Source organism: Osmerus mordax, chromosome 2, assembly GCF_038355195.1.
Source record: "Osmerus mordax isolate fOsmMor3 chromosome 2, fOsmMor3.pri, whole genome shotgun sequence".
In the NCBI taxonomy this organism is placed as follows: Eukaryota; Metazoa; Chordata; class Actinopteri; order Osmeriformes; family Osmeridae; genus Osmerus; species Osmerus mordax.
In genome coordinates, this window is record NC_090051.1 from 13684525 (window position 1) to 13708619 (window position 24095).

The window sequence follows — 24095 nt, forward strand, 5'->3', positions numbered from 1 at the left end:
ATAACTGCTCTACAGTTCTAAACTACCCCATCATTGTAGTTCTACTGGTCATTTAACAATAACTAAAATACAGCAGCACCTACTGCAAAGAGGAGCCCCAGTCTGGGATTCTAGTACTGAAGCAATGATTCTATTCTATTCTATTCTCTACTTTTCAGACGTGTTGATGCATTGGAATGTGGTGTAAATGCTTGGGCAAGAGCATGTCTCCCTGCAAGGAAGCATTTATCAAAGTGTTAAATAATGCAGAAGGTAACATGACAAGAGAGAAGTCAATGCTAGTGTTCTGTAATGACTCACACTAACACACACACGCACTCTCTCCATTTTTCTCTCTTGCTTATTCGCTTTCTCCATGACACACACATACAAATGCAACTCGGATTGGGTGTATCTGAATATACTTCTTCCTCTCAGACACGGTGCAAGATCTGGTCCTTGTTTTACTGTTTCTCTGGCGCTCCCAGTCAGCCTTGCCAAACCAGCACTGGCTGGAGAGTCAGAACGCCAACCTGGAAAGCAATGCTAGTGTTCATGTCAAATGCTTCCTGGTCTGGGAATACTGCCAGCCTACTGTTACTCACAATGAGCTTATCACAAACACACACACTCACATAAACACACACACCAGACATGCACACATCCAGACACTCACACACACACACACACACACACAGACATTCACATGTACATACTCTCAGACACACAGATGTTCCACACAGCTTGGTGGTCTGTCCCTGATCTTCACAAGCATGCACCAACATGTCCAGAGTAGCTTTGGCCTGCTTGTCATTAATCACAGGTACGCAAAGATTGTCTCTGTGTGCATCATTGTTGTGTATCTATGTCACTCATCAATGTTTGAATTTTCATCAAACACAAACATAAGGTTTTTAAAGTATATATAAATGTAATTCATGTTGGAATGCCCAAACCTTTACCAAATCAGATATCTAATGAATGGTAATGTTGATGCAACAAGCAGTTTTAAGCAGCTAAACATTGATTTGTTGCATTCTCTGATATGCATGATTACTGACTCTAACCCTAACCTGTGTCATACAATGAGACACACATCAACAGCCTGAGCTGTGTGCACACACACATTTCATGGAGTGTTATTCAGTAACATTTCTGGTAAAAGTTGGACTATACCAGCCATGCATGAACACACACATCAATAATCACATTTTGTGGAGTGTTATTATGTAACACTCGCTTCTAGAGGTTGGACTGAACACCCATGCATAAACACACACACATCAACAACTAAATGGTCCAGTCTCTCAGAGGAACAAAGGCATTAAGATAAAGTGGTGATCTTCTAATTTTAATCGACATACACATCTTATCCAAATATGTAATCGTGACAACTGATGATTGACTATGATGATATACTATTATGTGTTTAGTCTTGTGTTGACATTTAGCCTACATGCATGTGTTTGTCTCTCTTTAATTTGAATACCCCTCCCATGATCTCTGTCAATCTTAGACAAAAAGAAGCTAAAAAATGAATTCTACTGCTACACTTTGAGATAGTGTGTGCCTTTGTGTGTATGTGCTTATAAATGATTAGGCTATGTGTGTGAGAAAAAGTAGTTTAGGCCTGTAGAAAACGTGACAAATGCCCATCTATACATTGACTTGCAATTTATTTTGACTGTTTTTACGTCAAAGTAGTTTCAGATTATCATACTTCTGATCATATAAGTCAACTTGGCCGTGTTTACAGTCTTGTAAGGACAGTTGTGTTCTCTCGTCCTCTGTCCGGCAGTAACATTCTCACTGGCACACAGACCTGACCTAGAATTGCTACTTAGAATTCGGACTAAACCAATACGCTGGAACGGGTGGGGGGATGACAGGAAATCTTGACTGGATGAAATGGAGTAGGACCACTGGAAGCTCAGACGAAGGGGGAGACATATTTCTATTTTATAACGTTGTCCGGATAATGTTGGGATTTTATCCCCACACTTATAGAGCTTTGTCTACACAGCGGAACACGTCTTGAGGAAACATTCCAGGTGAGTTTTTGGTGAAAGTGTCGCTGTCGCCGCTCATCTCCTGGCAACGGCACACGCGGGTCCTCCTCCCGGGGATATCTCACTCCGGTATCCGTTCTTCTCCTACCTCTGTCCCTGAAGACTGGCCTCAAACCCATCGTGCCCAGTCTGGCAGGCGGCGAATTCTTTTCTTAAACAATGGTGATTTTTTACACATTTTATCGGTGGATTACTATTCAGAACGTTCTCCGGAGTGCATACTCGGCGCGGAGGAATATTGGTTTTTATCCCTATTATAGCCTACCGAGGACCGCTCGTGCTTCGTGAAAATGAAAATAGCATACGATGTAGCATGAATGCTCCACATTCTAAAAGCATAATCTTGTCTCGGGTAATGTATTGAGGAAAACAAACACACGTAGTATGATTTAAAAAACGTGCTGTGGATTGTATAGGCCTACTGAATTTTGTAGGCAGGCTATCACCTATAGCCAGCCTTCCAAGCGAATTCGGTAATTGCTACATTGTTACAATAGCCAATTCTGAACTTGAAAATGTACAGCGCTGTTCGTGGGAGGGGCTTCATTTTTATTAGACAAAGCCAAAAATGTATCTCATTAATTGTTGTTTGTGTGCTGTGCCGGGGCTAGCGTCGTCGTACCGACTCGCACCCGCCGCTAGTGCCTCCCTCTCGGGGAGGACTTTGTTTGCGCTGACTGGGGCTCCATGAACGCAATTGTGCTGAAGTATTCCCTTCCCCCAGTCCTGGCGAAACAGGAACAACTTCTTTTAGGAAAAAAAGTTCCTGGAGTTTGAAGCGCCATGGAATACTTTGGCCGCCAAGTGTTGTCCAGTGAGGCGCTGAGATTTCAGGGGGCACAATTACTTGGTTGTTAAAAAAAGAGTAGTTTTAGCTGTCCTTTATCTGTATGTTTTTCTTTAGATATTTTTAATTGTGACAATCTGTTCGCGGAGTGTAGATTTTTTTTGTTATGTGTTGGAACGCAAAAGTATAACCAAGGCCAGATAAAAAGCCCACTGAATTGTTTGAGAGTCTGAAGAAGTTTTATATGAAATTGGTAGCCTATTAGGCTATAGCCTTAACTTAGATCACACTAAAATTGACTAATGTATACTTCGAAATTGCTAAAGGCTTAATAAGCTGTCATAAAAGGTATTGTTTTGGTACAAAGAATATTCAAATCACGGATTTGTTGTATTTTTTACAAGTACCATCATTTCCCTTCATTAAAATTGTTTAAAAAGGGAAATTAGACTATTTTATCACTACATGGAGGTCATGCTATAGTGAGTGTTATTTACCATAAAGATACTGGTCATCAGAGTTGAAGACAGAAAGAGGCTGTCTATCCAGCCAGGTCTATACATTAGTAAATACATTAGTAAGGAGGCCTTGTTTGACTTCTTTACTTCTTAAAGACAGTCTGTGATATATAAACATTGAATAGATTAGAACATCTTGACACAGCTAGCACCAATCCAGTTAGAATCAGGTAGGTAAGAGAGAGAACTGTAGGGTGAATATGAAGATTACCAGTGGATGAAACAGTACAGACTTCACTGCTGCCAGAGACCAGAGATCTACAGAATACTTGACTCATCTAAGAGCCATCAGGCATAGCATATTTCTCCAACATCTGAGCGCTCTTTTAAAGGCCATTGAAACAGAAATGTGCACATTAGAGAATGAAAACGTATGTCTAACAAACATACAAATGTGTTGTTCTCTACCTTGTTAATCCATCACTGTGTGGTTAAAGTTTCCTTTTTCCTGTGTTCCAGGTGTGTTATTTGTGGCTTAAGGTGTTGTGAGGTGGATTTGGACCAGTGTGCAGCTCTGTATCTGTGCCTGGGAGGAGTTGGAGAGTAGACACCACGGTCCTGGGGACCCAAGGGCCGGTGCTCCATATGAGGCCCTGCTGAGAGGGCAGGGGGCCTTCTGAGGTAACTTGAATTCAACACACACTCTGTCTTAAAAGCATTAAAATAATGTACTCTGTGTTTCATCACACCACACATATGGAATATGGTGGTTTCCCCAATGAGCCTACTTGATGATGAGACCACAGCTTCTGCATCTAACTCCCTCTCTTTGTCCGCTAGCTGCCGCCTTCAAAGCTTAGCATTTTAACGTGTTTTCAAATGTTATTCGACCTATTGCAGTGGAGAATGTGTGTTCACTTTTTGTTCATTTGCATTTTGGTCTGCCTGTAGAAGCTATACCTTAGGTCATAACCCGGTCAGGAGACTGGGAAAAATGACATCTGACACCCTATGATTTCTTGTTCCCAATTTGATGTCTTGTTTTCAGCATTTTCTCTTGAAGAGATTAAACCTTGAACCTTATTTATTTTAGTAGACTTAGGCTAGGTTTCGAAACTTGGTAAAAATTTGGGTAGCCGTAGGTTAGGCCTACAATTTAATTAACTCTGGTATACATAGGTTAAGACGAGAATTATATTTATTTAGTAGACATAGGCTGGGGCCAGATGTATTTAAATGTGCCATGTTTGGGGTTACCCATTCCAGATTGATACAAGGTCTTGTGGGGGAGGCTCTGTTCTGCTATGGCTGCTGGACCCCCCTGTAATTTGAAACCTGTGAATGCCTATTGAACAAGCCACTATAGCAGAGAAGTCTGGTCTGCGCTGCTCTTGCACTGGCTGCACGTCTGCTCCTCTGGTCTCTGTGACTGTGTGTCTGTTTGTGTGTGTGTGTGTGCGCAAATGTACGTGTGCATCTGCATGCATGGGTGTGTGTGTGTGTGCGTGCTTGTGTGATTGGGACACTGAGGACAGGGCTTTCTAGCCAGAGCGTACTGCCTGAGAAAGCATTCAGCCTGTTTATTTATCTGTTGTCTAATCCAAAGAGTGTTAACCAGGCAGGAGCAACAGAGAGCGGCAGGAACAGGGGAGATGGATGTGGACATACACATGGAGAGAATATTTATTTTCTTCCTAGTGATTTGGCCTCGCGTCTTTCCTATCCCTTTTCTGCTTAGTGGGTTTTCAGATTTATATCCTGGGCTCACTCTACGGTATAGCAGGAGAGAGAGGGAGAGACAAAGATTGAGAAGCAAACAAAATTGTATTTGCCTCAATTTTAGGATTCTGCACTCATGAAGGGATACAGTAAACAAGCACCACAGTCACACCAGCAGACATGTCAAGGTGCAGACACTCAGTCTGTGTACACAGCTCTTCGTTAAATTCATGTTTAGCCATGCCGTCCAAAATCTGGAACTGGACTACGATGGCGTGAATGAATAAGGTCGTGGATGTATGCCTGTGTAGCCTGCGTGTGACGAGAATGTGTGTGTGTGTGTGTGTGTGGTTGCTCTCCCCTGGGGCATGTGTGGATGGGCAAGGCTGTAGCTGTCACTCATCCTCCACGCCGCTGCATGTGATTGACACATCAGCCCTGGTGGGGGCTGGTCCTCCTGACCCCAGGTGAGCCTTCCTAGCAGACAGGGCCCGCATCCATGTGGAGCCCGGGGCTTTGTCAGCCGTGTGTGCTTGTCTGTGAGCGTGTGTCTGAGTGAAATGTTCAAGTTGCCCCCCTCCCAGCCTCCTCGAGACCCCCCCAGTCTGTGTCCAAGCTCAGAGCCTCAGACCCTACTGCACCCAGCCTGCTATCTGGATGATGAAGAGTAGTGGGTGCATGGCCAGCACTTGGACGGTATTGTGCCTTTTATAGTCTCATCATCTTAATCCTTAAACACCACCGTTGGGCCATCAGATTTCCTTAACTGATCAGTCTTATAATAGCCTGCATAAATAACAAATAGTTCCTGTTCATATCCAGACCTCGCTTTTGAGTGTGGATATAGGGATTGAAACCGATGTGAGCACAAATGAGCCGGCCACATTTGGCGATTTGGGAGCTTGAGGAAATCGGTTTACTATGAACTACCGTGGAGCATAATTGGAATCTTTTTGGTTCTAAATCGACATGACTTTCACTTTGTGTGACTGTTGGCTGTACTAGTTATACAGGGTGATCGTGCCTGAAAAGTGATGGTCTGAGGGGTGTGGTACTGAATTGACTGACTGATTGGTTGACTAATTGGCTGGTTGGCTAGTACTGTTTACTCCCCCATGATTGGCTCCAGCAAGTTCATCCAGATTCCTTTGCTGCTATGGATTTAGTAAACGTATGTGGGAGGGATCAGGATATAACATAAGTAGCCTAGTCCACACTAGTAGCCTGTCAGTGTGTAGGCCTGTATTTCTTGCCTAATTGGGCAGGTCCTTTGCCAGAGTGTTTAAACTTCTATGAGAATATGACAACAGACCAATTCCCTCCAGAGTGCTAATGCAGCTCCCAAGAGACAGGGAAACGTGTATGGTAGGTATGTGTGTGCTATCCAAGTGTAATGTCAATGGTCCAGCGGTTTTCAGTTCTGCAGCAGCTTAATCCTGTCTCATCAAGGCTACTGTGTGCATGGGTGGGAAGGGGGGGGGGGGGTACTTCATGTTATGTTGGAGATGTGTAAACATGTGAACAAGTTGAGGTGAGAAGCATGGGCTGTTGTTCACGCTCCAGTCCTCCGAGGGAAGGATCGAAGGTGGGTTTGGGGGGTGTTCACGATGGCCTGGTGGGCGGTGAGTTGCTGGGGAGCGTGCGCCGCCGTGAACCCCCGAGGGTCAGACCGTTGGGATTTCCCACAATACTTCCAGCCACAGGGAGACGTCCTCCCAGCGTGAGCGAGCGAGGAATGTTGCCGAAGTGTGGGAGCGACCAAAGGGAGGGGGTTTGGGGGGGGGGGAGAGTCACAGACGAGAGCACACTGGAGAGTCTTGGAGGAAGAGAGGGGGAGGGCGTGAATCTGAATCTGTGTTGAAATCTGTGATGTCCAGTTGTAGGAATGGATGTGTTTTCCGATTTTAGACACCTGAGTGTGAGGAAAAACACCAGTTTGGTATACGACGGAAGTATGTCATAGATGTGTGTCTGTCTGAGTACGGGACAGAGAGGGGGGGAGAGAGAGAGAAGCAGATGATGGGCTAGAAAGGTAGAGTGGTGTGAGGTTTGCGAAACCCATACAGGTGGACAAACGGAGGCATCGAAGGACAGACTCAAGAGAGACTATAAGATGGGACAGAAAGAGAGGCAGAGGGGTTGAGTGTAGTCTGGAGTGTTGGAAATAGGACAGAGGCAGAAAGGGACAAAGGGAAAGAGTGTGTGGGGCACATAGAGAGAGAGAGAGGGGGGGGGGGAGTGGTCAGGGGATAGACAGAGGGAGAGAGTGTAGTCTGGAGTGTGTGAGACAGAGATGAGAGCCACAGACTGCTGAGTACCAGTCCTCCTGCCAGTGTTGGCCGCCACATATGGCACAGTGCCCGGACTACGCCAGCAGATGAGTCAGCTGTGTGTGTGTGTGTATGTGTGTGTGAGCGAGAGAGAGGGGCAGAGTTGCCCAGTGCTGTGACCACATCTATATGATGACACTGATGGAAGTAGCAAGGGGGCTGTTATCATTACTCGAGTGTCACCATGTCATGGCCTCGGTGAGGTGTGTGTGTGTGTGGCCTCGGCTGGGACCAAGAAGGGGGGAGAGACAGAAGAAGAGTAGGACACAACAGGAGGAGAAAGTGTAACCGAGAAGAGGGCAAGGCCAGGATGAGTAGAGCTGGGAACAGCTAACTGGTGGGAATGGAGAGCGAGAGTGACGAGAGGAGCGTGTGACTTGGAGGAGCATTGAGTTCTGGAGAATGCGGAACAAAAAGTTCCCGGTAAATATTTGCAGTGGCTTGCATGCAGGAGGAACAAAAGCTCAGTAAGTGTGTGTATGTGTGTTTGTGTGTGTACATGGACAAGCTTAGTAGATCTATGTCTGAGCCAGCCCTGATGGAGTCACAGCTTTATCTTTAGAAGCACTCGTGAGTTCTGATCATTCTGGAGATGTTTGAGCACCAGTGGTATCTGCAGGGCATGTAGGTTTCGGGACAAGAGGAATCTGCAGCGTGTGTGTGGCAGCTCTCTTCAGAGAGCAGGAAGGTGTGGTTCCTGCCAGTCACCGCTCAGGTAGCAAAGGGAGTCCTGCTGTGTCGGTTCAGCCATCTTGACTGGAGCATTGTGAATGAGTGGGAAGCTGGCAGGCTGTCTCTTCATGCTGCTGACTGTAAGAGTGACTGAACGACTGGCTGGCTCCCTTGTTGGCTAGTGTCTATGGTGAAAAGTCACCCCGTTTCTGCCTTTTTTTGATGTGTCTGAAGGACTCTTTGGGATGAATATGTTGTAACAGGCAGGGTTAGTCCCACAGGCATGTTTGCAAGTGTAGGTAGATACCTTTTTATAAGAGCGGCAGAGCACACATGGTGTAGGCTCCCCAGAGGAGTGTATGTGTAGTCCCTCAAACTGTATAGACCCACAAGTATTTACAGATGGTGGTCAAGCTACAGCTGTGTGTGTGTGAGAGAGACACAGACACAAGAAGAAAGGGAGGTGGATAGAGAGACTGCTCTGTTGTGGCAGAGCTGCGAATGGGATTTGCATAAATAAGGCTGAAACATCAGCAGGCTTTTTACAGCCAGCAGGGCTGTATATGTGTGACCTGTGTGTGTGTGTGAGAGCAGTGTGGCTAGAGGGAGAGAGCAAGGATACACTCTAAGCCCTGCCGCTGAACATGTAGTGTCAGGATATGGTTCCTCCCCTACAACGTATGTTTTGCGTGTGTGGTCAGTGTACCAGTGTGTCTGTCCTGTACATAGTACTAGGGGTGTGATATTTAATGAGTGCTTGGTTGCCCTCATTGGTAAACCCCAAATCTGCATTTACACGGCTGACGGTGGTCCTTTTTTTTAGGGCCTTCTCATCAGCTGCGTTTACCTCACTGCTGTGAACTGCAGCTCCTAGCATGCAAATAGGATTGATGGATTGCTGAGAATTAATAGATGTAAAACCTGTTTGTCATTCGTTTTTGTATGTGCGCGGTGCATGTGTTTGTGTGGGCCATGTCATCAAGCACCCTAATTTGCGTCTCCTCAATGTGTGATCGTGCTCAAGGGTGACTGACCAGTCCTGCTGTAATGTGTGTGTGTGTGTGATGCCTTGTGTAACGCTAGACAGCGCGTGGTGCTGCTCGGCTAGGCAGAGCCAGGCTAGACCTTGTAATAGTCATGTTGTTGTTGTTGTTGTTGTTTGTTTTTTTACATAAATCAAATTTCAACTTCATTTAAAGCCACTGTTGCAACATCAGACATGTTGTACGCAGGCAAAAGAAAGTTAATTTTCCAAACTGATTCAGTTTTGGGTATGTTTAATCCCTCAATCAAACAAGTGAGGTGACCAATGCCCAAAAAGAATAAAACAAATACAAAGAACAAAGTAACTACTGATGATGATGATGATGATCACATAGTGAAATGACCTTCAAAAATGACTTAACACAAATGACAATGGTGAACTCCTGTTAAATAGTTTCAGAATAATGATTATTGCTTGCTTGCGTTTATTTGTGTGTGTGTGTGTAATGCATTAGTGTTTTTCCAGTGAGCTAGGGTCAGAGCTTTCGGCGGGTCAAACTAGAATCATTTGCTGTCCTTCCATCAGCCCAACACAAAGCAGGAAGCAGCTTCCCCTAGCCTTCTGATGAACATGTTTGAATACTTCACATTCAGATATCTGGCTGGCTCTCTCTATAGTATGAAGCCCTACAAGTGGCATTGGCTGAAGGGACTGTCAATCACTGTCACTGCACTGTTGCGTGGACGTTCCTCACTAGGTTTGATGTTTAACTTCAGTTTTTCTCCTTCTCTTCTCTGCAGTGTGCCCGAGGGCTGTGAAAGCCCCTTGGGGAAACTTCCACCGCACGCACAATTTCTCCCTTTTCCTTATCTCTCACACACGCGAGTATACACACGTACGTGCACACACATACACACACACACACACACACACACACCCACACAACGAGCCCCGAGCCAGAGAGAGAATGTTGGAGGTCCAAGAGGAGAGGGCAGCGGCGGCAGGACCAGCGGCGACACATTTCAACAAGAAGGAACGAGGGAAGAAGGAGAGGGAGGAGGCCAAAGACGGACGAGGGAATCTGGGGAATATTGGGAACGCCGTTCCTGGCTCGGGGTCCAGGAACGTGCGAGCCAAAGCTCCGCTCGCGCACACGGGCAGCTCTCACCAGCTCATCACCCCGCCTTGCTCTGTGGTCCTGGGAGCTCCCTCAATGCACGCCAACAGACTGAAGAACTCCCCCTCCGCCAACACACAGAGGTGAGAGAGCGTGTCAAAGTGTGTGTGTGTGTGTGTGTGTAGTGTGATGTGCATGTGTTGACGTGATGTATCGCCCTGTCCAGTGAGGTGAAATGCTATATTGAGAGGTAGTGGTTTAGTGGGCATGGATCCATGTCTGTCAACTTCATGTCAGGTTCTGTCAAAGAGATAGATGTGCCTGGGTATAACCTGAACTCTCTGAAGACGTGTGTGGTTGTAGAGCCATGTGTGAAGTGTTTTCTATGAAGTTCTGTTCATAGTGGGGGAAGTTGTGTTATAGGCGTGAACCTAAAACACATGGTATATATTTAAATGTTTTGTGGTAACGCTAATTATAATTAATATCATAAAAATTGAGTAGCAATAAAACATGCTTCAGAAGAGGTGAAAGGCCCAGGCGTGGTAACTGCTTACTTCCAGAAGTATACTTGATTTCTAGTAGGCTGTACTGTAGTACTCTGTTAAGTTTAGGTCAAGTTTTACAATAAATTGAAATCTGAGCCGTATTAAGCCTTAAGATCCCACAGCCATAGCGACGTGGACAAACAACATGCCCTGCATCTCACTATTGGCAATGGACAGCCTATGGAGTGAGATAATGGATTATTTCAAATGTTCCAAAAAATATCTGAATAGAAACTAAAAGTAAAAATAAAACTGTGTCCGACATGCAGAATGGAGACCCTCTGTTGTTCCCGATATGGGGGCATCATCTATCTATACTATAATGCAAGGAATGCGTGTGTCTGCAAGTTTTATAATGTTTTTCATGGGATCCGGGCACTGCAAATTAGTAATTATACAGGTGTCCATCTCAGGGCCCAAGGACAAGGTTGACGTTGTTTGGATGAGCTGATTCGGTGTTAATGCACTTGGTAGTTTGTAAGCATGTGAAGGAAAGGGGCCCATTTGGCAACTCAGGAAAAGTTTTTGCATAATGGCCTGCTCGATATTTATCCCCTCAGGAATGCAAGTTGATAATGTCAGGATAGGAGGACAGCAGTTTACCACCATGCAACCAGCAAAGCCAGGGAGGGACACTTTCTACCAAGTATTTAAATTAGGAATATATCAAATTCATAACAAATGTTGTTTGTGGATCTTGAGATCCATGGCTTCATCACTTAGTGCAGCTCAGAATGGCGGCGACACGTTTATATGTTGAAATGCCTTATTTACCACCAACAGCTCATCCAAACAACAGCACACACGGCACTGCACGTCCTTGGGTCCTGAGCAAGACACCTGACGACTTGCAACTTCATAAAGTTCCCGGTTCTCTAAATATTCAAGCTACAGACAAACACACAACAATTCATAGATAGATGATAGATGGCAAAACGGTACATGCAGTACCATCTCCTGAGATGTGCTTGCTGACAACACCCATAGGCTAACCCTTACCCTCTGTGACTTCATGAGGAGAACCAGCATCAGTAGTGGTCAGTTATTTTGATGTCAAGTGCTTTTTGTCAAGGATGCGTTATTATGTGCGTTTATACATTTCAATTAATGGAATATTACATTACGAAATGACATTGATTGTGAGTGCTTAATCGTACGTGTGGTTCGAAGTTGCAATAGCAGTTCCAGGCGACACAGGTTCCTGCTGAATTGCTATTGGCACAGAAATGGTTACATGATCGTATTGAAATTAAGCTGCCAAAATGGAGGGCATGTATTTGCACGTCGTCCACCCCTTCTCCCTCCATTTGCCTCAGCTCCATTGCCAGCCTTGTCGACAGGCTGTGCTGAAACCAGTGCCAGTGACTCGAAAAGATAAGGCTCCGGACCAATGTGGCTAAGGCCATCAATGGAAGGAGAATTGGATGGCGAGGAATCCTCAACATCATTTGACCTTTCAGCTGCAAATGTCACTTGATTTTATAGGCAAAATTATCGCGCTCCCTAGTTTCTACCTTGAACCAGCTAGCTATAATTATTAACACGGGTGTGTCAAAGTGTCTCATAGACCATTTCATCGACCGCAATATGGATACATGCACCTCACCTGAAGAAACATGAGTAAATCCCCCACCCACAGCGTTCAACCAGAAAGCCTTTTTTTGAATGCTTAAGAGTTGCATTACTCTTTAAGGTAGAGCTCTGCTCTTGTTAAAAATACAAACAGCAATACAGGGTGGGCTGGTAGTTTGCTAATTGGGGTTCCATTGTGCAATAAATCAAGCAATTTGAATAAGATGACAATTGCTGTGATTTTTTCCATATTATAAATGCTGAAGAGAAAGTGAAACAATTCTTTTTTTAAGATTATAATTCTAATCCATATAATTAGAGGTTAAAACATGACAGAATTTGTTTGTCCCTCAACAACAGCAATGCATTTCTCATGCGGCTCCCACATGGTGCTGTGGACTGGAGGGACTCGGAAAAGACTTAGTGTGTGTGCGCAATCACGCTCTGGTAGCTGGTGTGTATGTTTCAGAGCCTGCCTGGGGTTAGGGAGTACACAATGTTTGGATGTTCTCTCCGCTGACTCATGTTTCTGGAGCCTCTGGAAACGAGTGTCTGGACCGCCAAGCCCCTGCCAGGGCCAGCCTAGGCTCCCTGCCTCACAGAAAGTGTGCGTGCACCTGTTTTTGTGCTTTTGTATGTGTAGGGATTTTGAAAGCCTATGCTGGAATATGTCTTCGGCTACATATGTGTCTGAGAACTGTGTACAGGTTTGACCAGGGGCGTGCGGTATGCTAGTGGTATAATTGTGTAAATAATGGCCTGCATATTTGTTTGTAGGCTGTGAATGTGATTTTGAGTATGTTCATTATTTGTGTGTAGGGAGTGGTAGGCTATTTTGATTTCTCTGCTGGTTTGAAGCGTCCTGTTATTCTAAGCACTCGTTCTCATTGGCATCCAACGTCTCCCCTCCCCTCTGTTCTCACTAGGGGGTGGGGGGGGGGGAATCGATTCACATTCGAATTGCGATTTAGTCTTCTAGCAATTTTGTTTTTGTTGTTATTTTTGGCCAAAAAATCGTGAATCGATTTTTAATCGATTCATGACCCCAAGAATCGATTCGAATCGTGAGGTACCAAAATATTCCCACCCCTATTTCTCACCCAATCCATTTTGATAATGTGTTCTCTAGTTCTCCACTATTATTCATTCTGGCTCTCTGGAGATGGGGGAATTCCCACAGCAGTGGTCTCTGATATAGTATGCCCATTCACTTAAAAAGTGTTTGATGTGCGTGCCTATGACGATAGCATGTGTCTGTGTGTGAAAGAGGAAGTAGAGTTAGGAAAGGAGGGTTATGGTCCATGCATAGCCAGCCATCTGACTTGAGTTTCATCGTATGGAGCCTTTTTTGACACGTTACTTCCTCGTCCCAGGCTTCGGCCTGATCTGTACCTGTTGACATTAGGGAAGTGTTATCCCTGTGAGCAAATAGTGAATTAGCTGCCAAATACCGTATTTCTTCGAATAGACGCGGCAGTGTTTATTAAATAACGTACATTTTTGGTGCAGCGTTTATTCGAGGGCGCCGTTTAATTAGAGATTTCTTGAATTGTAGCTGCAGTGCAGCCATAGACAACTTTGTTGCTGAAATTGTGACAAATGAATCATGTAGCTAAAAATGCAGGTTTAATTTACTACTGCTGACCTCTGTCAATTCTTTGTTTTTCTGAGTGTGGCAATTCCCTTTCTCATTGGCTATCAATTAGGTGTACGTTGGTAGTACAACTGTCTCAAATACAAGTGTTCTACATTGTGTAGAAATCTGAAGCAGCATGCCTAAACGTTCATACACGTTAGCTTTCAAACAGAAAGATGTGCAGAAAGTTATGTACATGTGTAATAAATACTGGGGTTGAATTTAACCAATTAAATAACCGTTTTCAGACATTTTTTGGTGCAGCGTTTATTCGAGGGCGGCGTTTATTACACAACTTTAATTTTTGGTGCAGCGTTTATTCGAGGGCGGCGTTTATTCGAAGAAATGCGGTATTAAGAACTATTCAGCTTGGATGAATGAGGTCAAACCTGTATGCAATGCAATGTTTTTTTCCTACTGCAGTCCTAAGCCCAAGACGGACGTCATGGTACGCTCGCCACCCGTCATGTCTCCCTCCCAACTGGACTCCAAACTGCCCAATCAGGGAAAGCCGGGGAGCACCGGCAACCAATCCCAGGCCTCTCCCTGTGACTCCAAAACTCTTGTCAACAAGGGGGGCAACCTGGCCTTGAAGAATGGCCAGGGTCTGGCCTCCGGCCAGGGGTTGAAGGTCAAGGTGAAGAGAGAAAGGAGCACGTCGGTGGAGTCCTACGAGCAGCCTGAGACTGGTGCCCCGACTGCAGACGACAAAGGTGAGACAGCTGCTCCGTCCCGTCCAATCAGACGGGACAGAGTCAGATCCTACACCGTACCCCCTTACAGACACCCAGGTGAAACGGCAGAATGGAAGTGCTAGTTTTAGGAGTGGGAGTGAGGCACTCACTAATATATCAGTGGACGTGTAGATGAGTCATTAGAAATGAGAGGATGCCTCACACTGACTTCTCTCGCGTGTGTGTGTTTGTGTTCCAGACAGCAGCAGGGTGAAGAGGATGTGTGTGGCTGAGAGGAGGCAGCCCTACAGCGGTGCAGACTGGTGCTCCGGTGGAGAGAGTGATGAGGATGACAAAGGATTCTTCAGTAAGTCTGCTGGCATGAGTTGTGGAATAATAAGTATTAGTGATGGCAGTATTGGTAGCAGTAGTCGAAATATAGTAGGAAGTGTGTGTTAGATGCATTGGCCTTCTTCTACCTTATCAGTGATTCATACAACCTGTTTTGGGATGTAGCATGACATACACTACATAACCCTGTCCTGTTCAGCCTGTTGTGGCCTCATCTTTTTGAGGATCAGTTTCAACCATCTTCCATTTCTTTCTTTCACATGGTCAGATAGGTTAGTCACATAATAACTAATAGTGTAGAGTAAATATAAAACATAACATTATAATGGAAACAATGTACATTGTTTGTACCAAGTTTTATTATTATTTTTCCACAGTTGGTCTCGCCAATGGAGACCTAGATTTGTTCTCATTTCTAAAGATCACTTTTTGAGTTCTGTCGTAATTTAAAGAAAAATCATCTGACTAGATATGAATAACTGACATGTCATGTCACCTCTTCCCACATCCAGACTGTAACTCCAGTGATGTGAAGCCCCAGGACTCCATGTCCCACAATACCTCCAACGCCGGGCTGAGCCGTTCTTCTACACCTTCCCACAATGCACTGGGAGGTGTGGGCCCCACCTCAGACCCAGTCGGCGGACCGAAGGGCGGGTCTAAAGTTGTCTACGTTTTTACCACAGAGATGGCAAACAAGTAAGTAGTGTGCGCGTGTGCACGTGTCTGATCAATACTGCTTTTGTTATACTAGTCTGACCTTTAATATAGACGGACACAAACCAGTATTTCAGTCATGCACTCTGTCAATCTGAGATAAAACCATTAGAAACACATATACAAACACATACACACTTTGTATCTAAAGCTAATAGTTTGAAATGAAATCACTGACACTGATGTCAAAAGCTGGAATTGTTTTCTTCTGCATGTAGCTGTGTCTTTGATCTTTAGTTTTTTGTTTGTCGTCGATGTTTATGTTTATCTGCTGGATCTTGACCCTCTTTCTACCTTCTGGTTCTGTTCCCAGCTATGCATGCGGTCTGTGCAGAATGTATACAAGTGACAGTGCAGTGGGAAAGTGTGTGTCAGTGTGTAGCCTGCAGTTGGCTCAGATTAGCTCTGTTGGGAATTAGAGATCAAAGCTCTGGATGTTTAGTGGGAGGTGTGTGGGTGAAAAGTTGTTTGTGTGTCAAATTGTTTGTTTAGTCTGTTGACCTTGGCATTTCCTTCATGCCTTTAGTCTAATACGCGTTCTACTTGCTCACACAAACAAACGCACACGGTATGACTGATGTGAGACTGTCGCTCTGGATAAGAGCGTCTGCTAAATGACTAAATGCTCTGTGGTCCTCAGGGCAGCTGATGCAGTTCTTACTGGCCACACAGAAAATATCATCACCTTCCACATGAAGAACATCTCCAACAGCAAAGACAAGGCACACCTCCTCCTGGTAACCACACACACATTCACAATGATAGAAATGATATTAATATTATAAGACATCCTTCCCATTTGCCTTCCATTACTCATATCTCACTGGTTGTTTCAGAACAACCAGCCAGGAGGACCCTTGCGTAACGACTCCAAGCCCCCACAGCAGCCCTCATCTCACACCCAGGACCAGAACCACCAATCTGGGTCCAAACCATCTTTACCTGGCCTGTCTGAGCCACCTCCATCCCAGCCTTCCACCCAGGGGGGCACACCCGGTGGCCTTGCCCAGGATGGGGCCTCCTCAGCGGGCTTGGACCCCAAGAGCCTTCCTGGCAGCAGCCCCAGCAACCATTCAGCTCCAAATGAGCAACCCCCAGTCAACCAGTCTGAGCCAGGCCACAACCAGCCCCAGGGAGGAGAGGTAGGCCAGATGGGGGGGCCTGGTGTGGCAGGTCTGACCCCCCAGCAGCAGCAGCAGCAGCAGCTGGCTCAAGAGCTTCTCAACATGGAGGCCAACACGGAGGGCCTGTCCCAGGAGCAGCTGGAGCACCGCCAGCGCTCCCTCCAGACCCTAAGAGACATCCAGCGTATGCTCTTCCCTGATGACAGAGATGCCCCTCCACCCGGGCCCCCACAGCCCCATGGTGGACCCCACGAGGGCATGTCTGAGGGTGGGCAGCGCAGGCCGGAGCAGGGCCCCCTCCAGGCCATGATGGCACAGTCCCAGAGCCTGGGACCGCCAAGTGGGGGTGGGGGGCCTCGATCCCAAGGACCACCCTTTGGGCCCCCACACGGGCCAAGAGACATGCCCCCCTTCCCCCAGGATGAAATGGGCCCCCACATGGGTGGTCCAGGGGGATGTGTGGATGGCGACCAGATGACCCCAGAGCAGGTGACTTAATGCACTCAATTAAATTTAGCATTTTGTTTTCTGTACAATATGACACATCATTTGTTATTAGAGTTCCTCCGTTCAGAGGAAACCTATTGTTATTGCTAGTATTCTTCTTCTTATTATTATTCTCCTTTAAACTGGTCAACTAGCACTGCACAATTCTGGATAAAATGAGAATCACAATACAGATTACCCTGCTATAGAAGGAAACGCAACACAAAATATGATTGTGCCTGACTGGCAAATCAACTTTGGACAGCTGAAAGGGAACATTCCGGTTGTCAGCTTCAACTAGTGCAGTGCCCGTTGGCGGCGCATGCTAGTGCAGTACCCATTGGCAGTCGCAAGGTCCATGGCTCCTACGCTTGGTGCAGCTCAACATGTTAGTTGGTGGCTTGTGAGATTCATGGCTCCATCGCTTAGTTGCAGATCCAAGCAGTTATATTTATTTTATCGCATATTGCAGTTTCTGGAGTTTCTGTGTGGCGTTACCTTGCGGTGCTGCCACTACAGCAAAACACTGCTTTCAATGTGCATGATTTTGACTTTCATTGTCTTGTCTGAATCAAAAAAATATCTACATCACAACATGTGAACCTTTTTGTATGGGCACAGCGTGGTTGGTGAGAATCCTAATTTCGTTCTCAACACCATCAGCGGGGTGGGGGGGTTCTTCTGGATTCATTTTGTTGTTTTAATTTGTCCTTACACAACTCTCTCATCAACTAATCTCTCACTTTATTCGTTGGTGTCTCTCACTCGTTCTGTGGTTTATTTTCTTTCCTGTTCTGCATTCATGTTCTGCATTATGCGGTGTAATGCCGCATTGTCATTGGTAGAAGATTCTCCTATAGGTGGCGCTACAGGCCACTCCCCAATTCAAAGTGAAGGCATTTCCATTACATTTGTCAGAAACTTGGTACATGCCTCATTTCTCCTGAGGAACAAAAAGCCTCAAGAAGCCATAATGTCTGCCATCTTGGATTTTTCTAGAGAGCAAAATGTGGGCACTGTAACTATCTTAATCTTTTAGGTGTCCCATTGGTTTGAAAGTTGGTAAACGTGTGTCACTAGAGTTGGCAAAAAGCTGAGAGATATGTCCTAAAATGGTGGATATAGTTGCTTATTGGTAAATTGAAAACCATGGCACATATTTTATGTGTCCATATATAAATGCCACATTGACCTATGGACTTATCTGCAAGTAGTGCCAATTTGCTAATCCAACTCTCAGTTGCTCCATTGTGATGCGCACTCCAAATTTTCACTGACACTTGGCCCTTGACACACGACAGCTTGAAGCCCACACACACATTCAAATCTTTCCAGTGGCTGGTGGGCTCACTGTCTGTTCTGTGGCTAAACTGGCCAAAGCTAATGCTAATAGAGTGCTAATGCTAATAAAGCTAAGTCTTCTTCTCCTTAACCATGAAGCTCGATCAATAAAACAGTTTGGTACATTCGTATCTACTTTGGCTCACTGAAAATAGAGGCCCACAGGTGGTGTTACTGGCTACTCCCCAATTCATGCCAAAGTGATGACATTTCCACCCCATGTGTCCAAAACCTCTGGACACACTTATTGCTCTTGGAACATTTTTTAAAGATCCCAAAATGTCTGCATGACGTATTTTTCCTTTATCCATTTGTGGAAAAATAACAAAGTTGTACATAAAATCACCTATTGATCCAATTGCCTTGAAATGTTGTAAATATATGAGATACATGTCTCTCTCTCCCATGTCAACTATCAAATTGTCCACAACGTAGTGGAATATAGCTTGCAGCTATAGAGAATATTTTATTTAAATGTGAATATTGTATTATTGTGATCTGACCCTACCTGCACATGTTTGTATTCTTGTGTATTTATTAGTATTTTCTTTATGATTTTCCTTTTCTGGCCCAGGTGGCGTGGCTGAAGCTGCAACAGGAATTCTACGAGGAGAAGAAGAGAAAACAAGAAATGCAGCACCGGCCACTTCCTCCAGACATGATGATGCACCCCCATGGGCCACGCGGCATGATGCGTGGGCCACCACCACCCTACCAGATGGGCCCTGGGGAGATGTGGGGGGGTCCTGGGGGCGGGCCCCCAGAGCATTACCAGGAGCGTATGGGGATGGGCCCCGGTCCTAGGGGCATGCCCTCCCACATGCAGAGAATGCCAGGCTTTCCTCAGGGTATGATGAACCCAGAGATGGAGGGTCCCCCCAGGCCAGGCATGGGCTGGCCGGATGATATGCCCCCTAGGATGGGTGATGGCAGGGGCTTCCCTGGAGGGCCAGGAGGGATGTTCGGTGGCCCTGGGGGGCGAGGGGAGCGCTTCCCCAACCCCCAGTCCGTCCAGGAAGCGATGTTCCATCAGGGCATGGCTGCAGAGAAGGGACTACCTCCCGGAATGATGATGGACATGCAAAGAATGATGGGGCACCAAAGAGGTAGCATGGAGCCTGGCAACGGGATGGGTATGTTTCCTAGAATGCCTGGCGATGGTCCTATGAGCCCCTCCTCCCGCCTAGGGCCCATGGGTGGCAGAGACATGGGGCCTGAGTTTGGCATGGGCCCTGGACCTGGACCCCACATGCACCCCTCTAAGCTCCGCGAGTCAGCCATGAACATGAGCCCAGAGGAGATCATGAGGATGAGAGCAGGTGGAGGGCCTCCCATGGAGAACATGGGGCCCCAGGGCCGGCCCATGCAGGGACCCCACTTCTCCGAGCAGGCCCAGCCAGGTGACTTCCCTCTGGGGCCTGGTCGGCCCTTTCCCGGAGGTCCTGTTGGAGGTATGAGAGGCATGCATGGAGAGCAGGCCTTTGGTCTCGAGCACCGCTCCACCCCAACCGGGGGTAACGGCCGCCACAACCACTTGCCCCCTGCCTCTGGGCCTCCACAGGGCCAGAGAGGCCGCAAACCTGCCGACCTCAATGTCCAGGCAGGGGGAGGCAATTCCCCCAGTGTCAACCCCCTCAAGTCTCCACCTCTGAGGCAGGTCCAGTCCCCCATGATGGGTTCCCCCTCTGGGAACCTCAAGTCCCCCCAGACCCCCTCCCAGCTGGCTGGCATGCTCTCCGGCCCCCCAGGCCCTAATGCCCCTCCTGCTCCGGCCAACTCCGCTCCCATGAAGTCCCCTCACTCTATGATGGGGTCTGCAGGGGCCTCCCCAGTCCACATGAGGTCTCCCTCTCTTCCCAACCCCTCCCCAGGGTGGGCCTCCTCCCCTAAACCCCCCATGCAAAGTCCAGGAGTGCCCCCACAGCCTGGGAAACCCCCCCTCAGCATGACCTCCCCCAACATGATGGGCAACATGGACCAAGGTACATTAACACTCTTTCTCTTATTACTCTCTTATTACTTCTATTCTCCCTATCGTTTTTCCTTATTCAATCGTGATTCTTCGATTAAACCTTTTTAATGTTTTTCTTTTTTCAATCTAATGTTTTTTCATGGTTCATATTGTCATAGAAAAAAGGGCAACATTTGAAACCATAGCTATTCGAGTTTCCTACTACATGACGGGTAGAAAATTACCTAACTGCTTATATGTCTGTGTAAATTACTGGTATAATCAATGGTATACCATCTGTAGCTGGGGCAGGATTAGATTTTATGAATAAGACAATGCATCAAGTCAGAGCACCATTCATGCCTACGAACACTCATCTCATCTTCACTTAAAAATAAAAATCATTGGATTATAGCTCATTGGCATCTCCTTGTGGTAGTACACTGGAACTGCTCAGTGTTGCACTTACATGAACCTCCTTATTGACCTGATGGGTGTTTGTAGGATGCTTGAGTATGCTTGTGTATAAAGACATCATAAAGTTTCTCTTACATTTTAAATCAATATAAAAATCACATATTTGCTTAAGCACATTTAAGTGTTGCTCTCAATCCCCCCCCCCCTCCATTTTCTCTTTCTCCTCCTAGGGGGAAATGGCCCCCCGGCCCCACCCTCGTCAGGGGCCCCCTCTGGCCCCATGTCCCTTCCCGGCAGCGTCCCGTCCGGCAGTCCGTACACCATCCCCCCCGAGCCCACGCTTTCTCAGAACCCGCTCTCTATCATGATGTCACGCATGTCCAAGTTTGCCATGCCAAGCTCCACCCCGTTGTACCACGATGCCATCAAGACGGTGGCCAGCTCCGATGACGACTCACCTCCCGCTCGCTCTCCTAACCTCCCCTCCATGAACAACAACGGTAGGAGGTTTACACATGCGTCACATCACACACAAACACACTGGTGACGCCATTCCTGTAATGAAACCTTTTGATGGATGTATATATGATCGCTGTCTAAGACTCCTCCACTGCTCTCTTGTCCTCCCCTGTAGGTATGGTAATGAACCATCACCAAGGTGGCCCTCGCATGATGGGCCCCGGTTCTTCTGGACCCATGCCGGCCCTCAGCCCACTGGGAATGACCCCCATGGGCTCCCAGCCCCTCTCCCATGGCATGCCCCCCCAGATGCCCTCCCCAAATGCCCCCAACATGGGCCCTGGCATGATGCCCCATGGCATGATGATGCCTCCCAACCCCCAGGACCCGGGCATGAACAACCCCCAGATGATGTCCCAGGGAAGAATGGGCTACCCCCCTCACCGAGGGCAGGGCTACCCCCTTACCCAGTCCCCTTCCCAGCAAGGCCCATTCTCACCCCACAATGGCCCTGGACCACAGGGCTTTCCTGGTCACCCCATGGGCTTTCAGGGGGAGGGCGGCCCTATGGGGGGCCGAATGGGGAACATGCCTCATGGCGGGGGGGTAGATGGGGGAATGTGCAAGCCCAACACCCCTGGTGGGCCAGAGTTCAACAGCATGCAGGGAGGATTCAGCGATGCGGATCTCCATGAAGTGATGCGCCCCGGGGCGTCGGGCATCCCTGAGTTCGATCTGTCCAGGATCATCCCGTCTGAGAAGCCCAGTCAGACACTCTCCTACTTCCCCCGTGGGGGGGGGGGAGACAACCCAGGTGGCAAGCCCCCACATCCCTCCGGCTTCCCCATGCAAGGAATGATGGGTGATGGCCCCCCTAGGATGGGTATACCCATGCAGGGGATGGGGAGCATGCAAGGGGGGCCAGGTGGGGGCATGGGCCCCCAAGACATGCCCATGGGTAACCCTGGCCACAACAACATGAGGCCCCCAGGATTCATGGGCCAGGGCATGATGGGCCCCCAGCACCGGATGATGTCCCCTGGGGGGCCTGGGGGTATGATGCAGGGCAGACAGATGCCCCACCCCGGCCCGGGGGGGTCCCCTAACATGATGATGTCACTGCAAGGCATGGGTGGCCCCCCCCAGCAGACAATGATGATGGGGGGCCAGATGAGGCCGCGAGGAATGGACATGGACATGGGCTTCAGTCCCGGGCCTGGAATGTTCTAACCCTGCCTCTACCTTGTATCTAGAATGTTCCACCACCGGTACACGTGATAAGAGAAGTTTTGTTGATATCGAAGTGGTGGTAGGTAAATGGACTCAAAATACAGGAAGTACAAATGTCCAGATGTTTATCTTTATGTGCGAGTAGAGGAGAGCTGTGGGGTGGAACCTGTCCTATTGGAGACCAGGACTGACCCTCAGTGGAGGACGCTCGCTCGAAAGAACATTTCACTTTGACTTCATGAACAGAATGTATGGGATTGTTGTTCATCAATTTCGCAAAAAGAAAAACTGTTCTTATTTTTTTTGATTATCTGACGAGGATAGAGGAGGACTCAAAGAATCAAAGAGGAACACGTGTTGTTTGCGGAAGAGATGCAAACGGTAGACGTTGACTTTTTTCCAAATCATAAAAAAAATCTTCCGATTTGTCCTGAAAATGGAACACCAGTATGGAATAAAAAAGACAAAAAAATGTGCTTTGTGAAGACTTCAGTGGAACTCCATCTTGTCTTTTGGCTCCATCGTTTTTGACTGTTTCTGTACAGTACATACCTGTGTGTGCGTGTGTGTGTGTGAGAGTAAGAGACAGTGTGGGTGTGTGTTTGGTATGTACGTCTGTATGTATAGGCATTCTATCAGTGACCTCTTAGCTCCTCTCTTACCCACCTTTCATTGGCGGGGGCGCCCCCTAAAATACTGTACTGTTTACTGTTGGTGGGCTACTCAAATTTTAGTCTATTTTAATTTCCTTTGTAACTCCAGTGTATAACAAACCAAACTATGACCTCATAAAGATGATAGTATTATTAAAAAAGCACAAACATGGATCATCTGCAGAAAGTGTCTTCTTTCTCCATTTTAAACATTAGAGAACATCTCTGGCGTGAGTCTCCCCAGAGTCTCTCAGCGCCATGGTGGTAAAAGGAGAAGGGCAGCATGTCATAGTGTTGCAACGTTCTTGGTAACCTGCCCCATGACGATGTTGATACTGCTGTTCTACTCAGATATGTGCTATCTCTGTGTGTTCTGCTTCCTTTTTTATTTTTATTTTTTTCTCCTCCCCCTCCCCCCGTTCCCTCCCTCTCTCCACTTGTTGACTCTGGTAATGACCATTCCCATAGCAATAATGCCCAAACAAACAGGTGGACAGACAGACTGGGTGTGCTGGCTGGGTGCTGTGGTGAAGTGTACCTGCCAGGTGTCAGAGGTGTGCTAATCTGGCTTGGTGTAACCATGGTAACAAGGCAGGTGTCCATGATGAGGACCTTCTTTTGAAATGTGAACACTTACTTCCTGCTTACCATCCGGACAACTTCCGGTCCCTCTTGTTGTGTACGCTTGTCATGTTTCTCCATCAGCTCTGCTGCAGAATAGCCTGCCAGAGGCTTTGGCGGTGGACTACAAATAAAAGATATTGTTTTGGTATGTAATTTGTCGTGTGTGCGTGCTACATAAAATACACCCTACATTTGA

The 24095-nt window shown here is 47.0% G+C and overlaps 1 protein-coding gene across 3 annotated transcripts; it reads left to right on the plus strand.

The window, feature by feature from the left end:
* Positions 1-1896: 1896 nt before the first annotated feature.
* On the plus strand, positions 1897-24027 carry bcl9 (BCL9 transcription coactivator). Of its 3 annotated transcripts, none has more exons than XM_067259068.1 (11): positions 1897-2030; positions 3813-3974; positions 9800-10259; positions 14296-14585; positions 14806-14913; positions 15410-15596; positions 16255-16351; positions 16451-17227; positions 19140-20547; positions 21164-21433; positions 21568-24027. In XM_067259068.1, exons 3-11 carry the CDS (start codon positions 9967-9969, stop codon positions 22620-22622), a joined length of 4485 nt encoding a protein of 1494 aa, XP_067115169.1. In that variant the 5' UTR covers positions 1897-2030; positions 3813-3974; positions 9800-9966; the 3' UTR covers positions 22623-24027. The 3 variants fall into 3 exon arrangements, with proteins under 3 accessions (XP_067115169.1, XP_067115177.1, XP_067115185.1); XM_067259076.1 differs by lacking the exon at positions 1897-2030 and adding an exon at positions 2152-2210; XM_067259084.1 differs by lacking the exon at positions 1897-2030 and adding an exon at positions 2479-2521.
* The last annotated feature ends 68 nt before the right edge of the window (positions 24028-24095 follow it).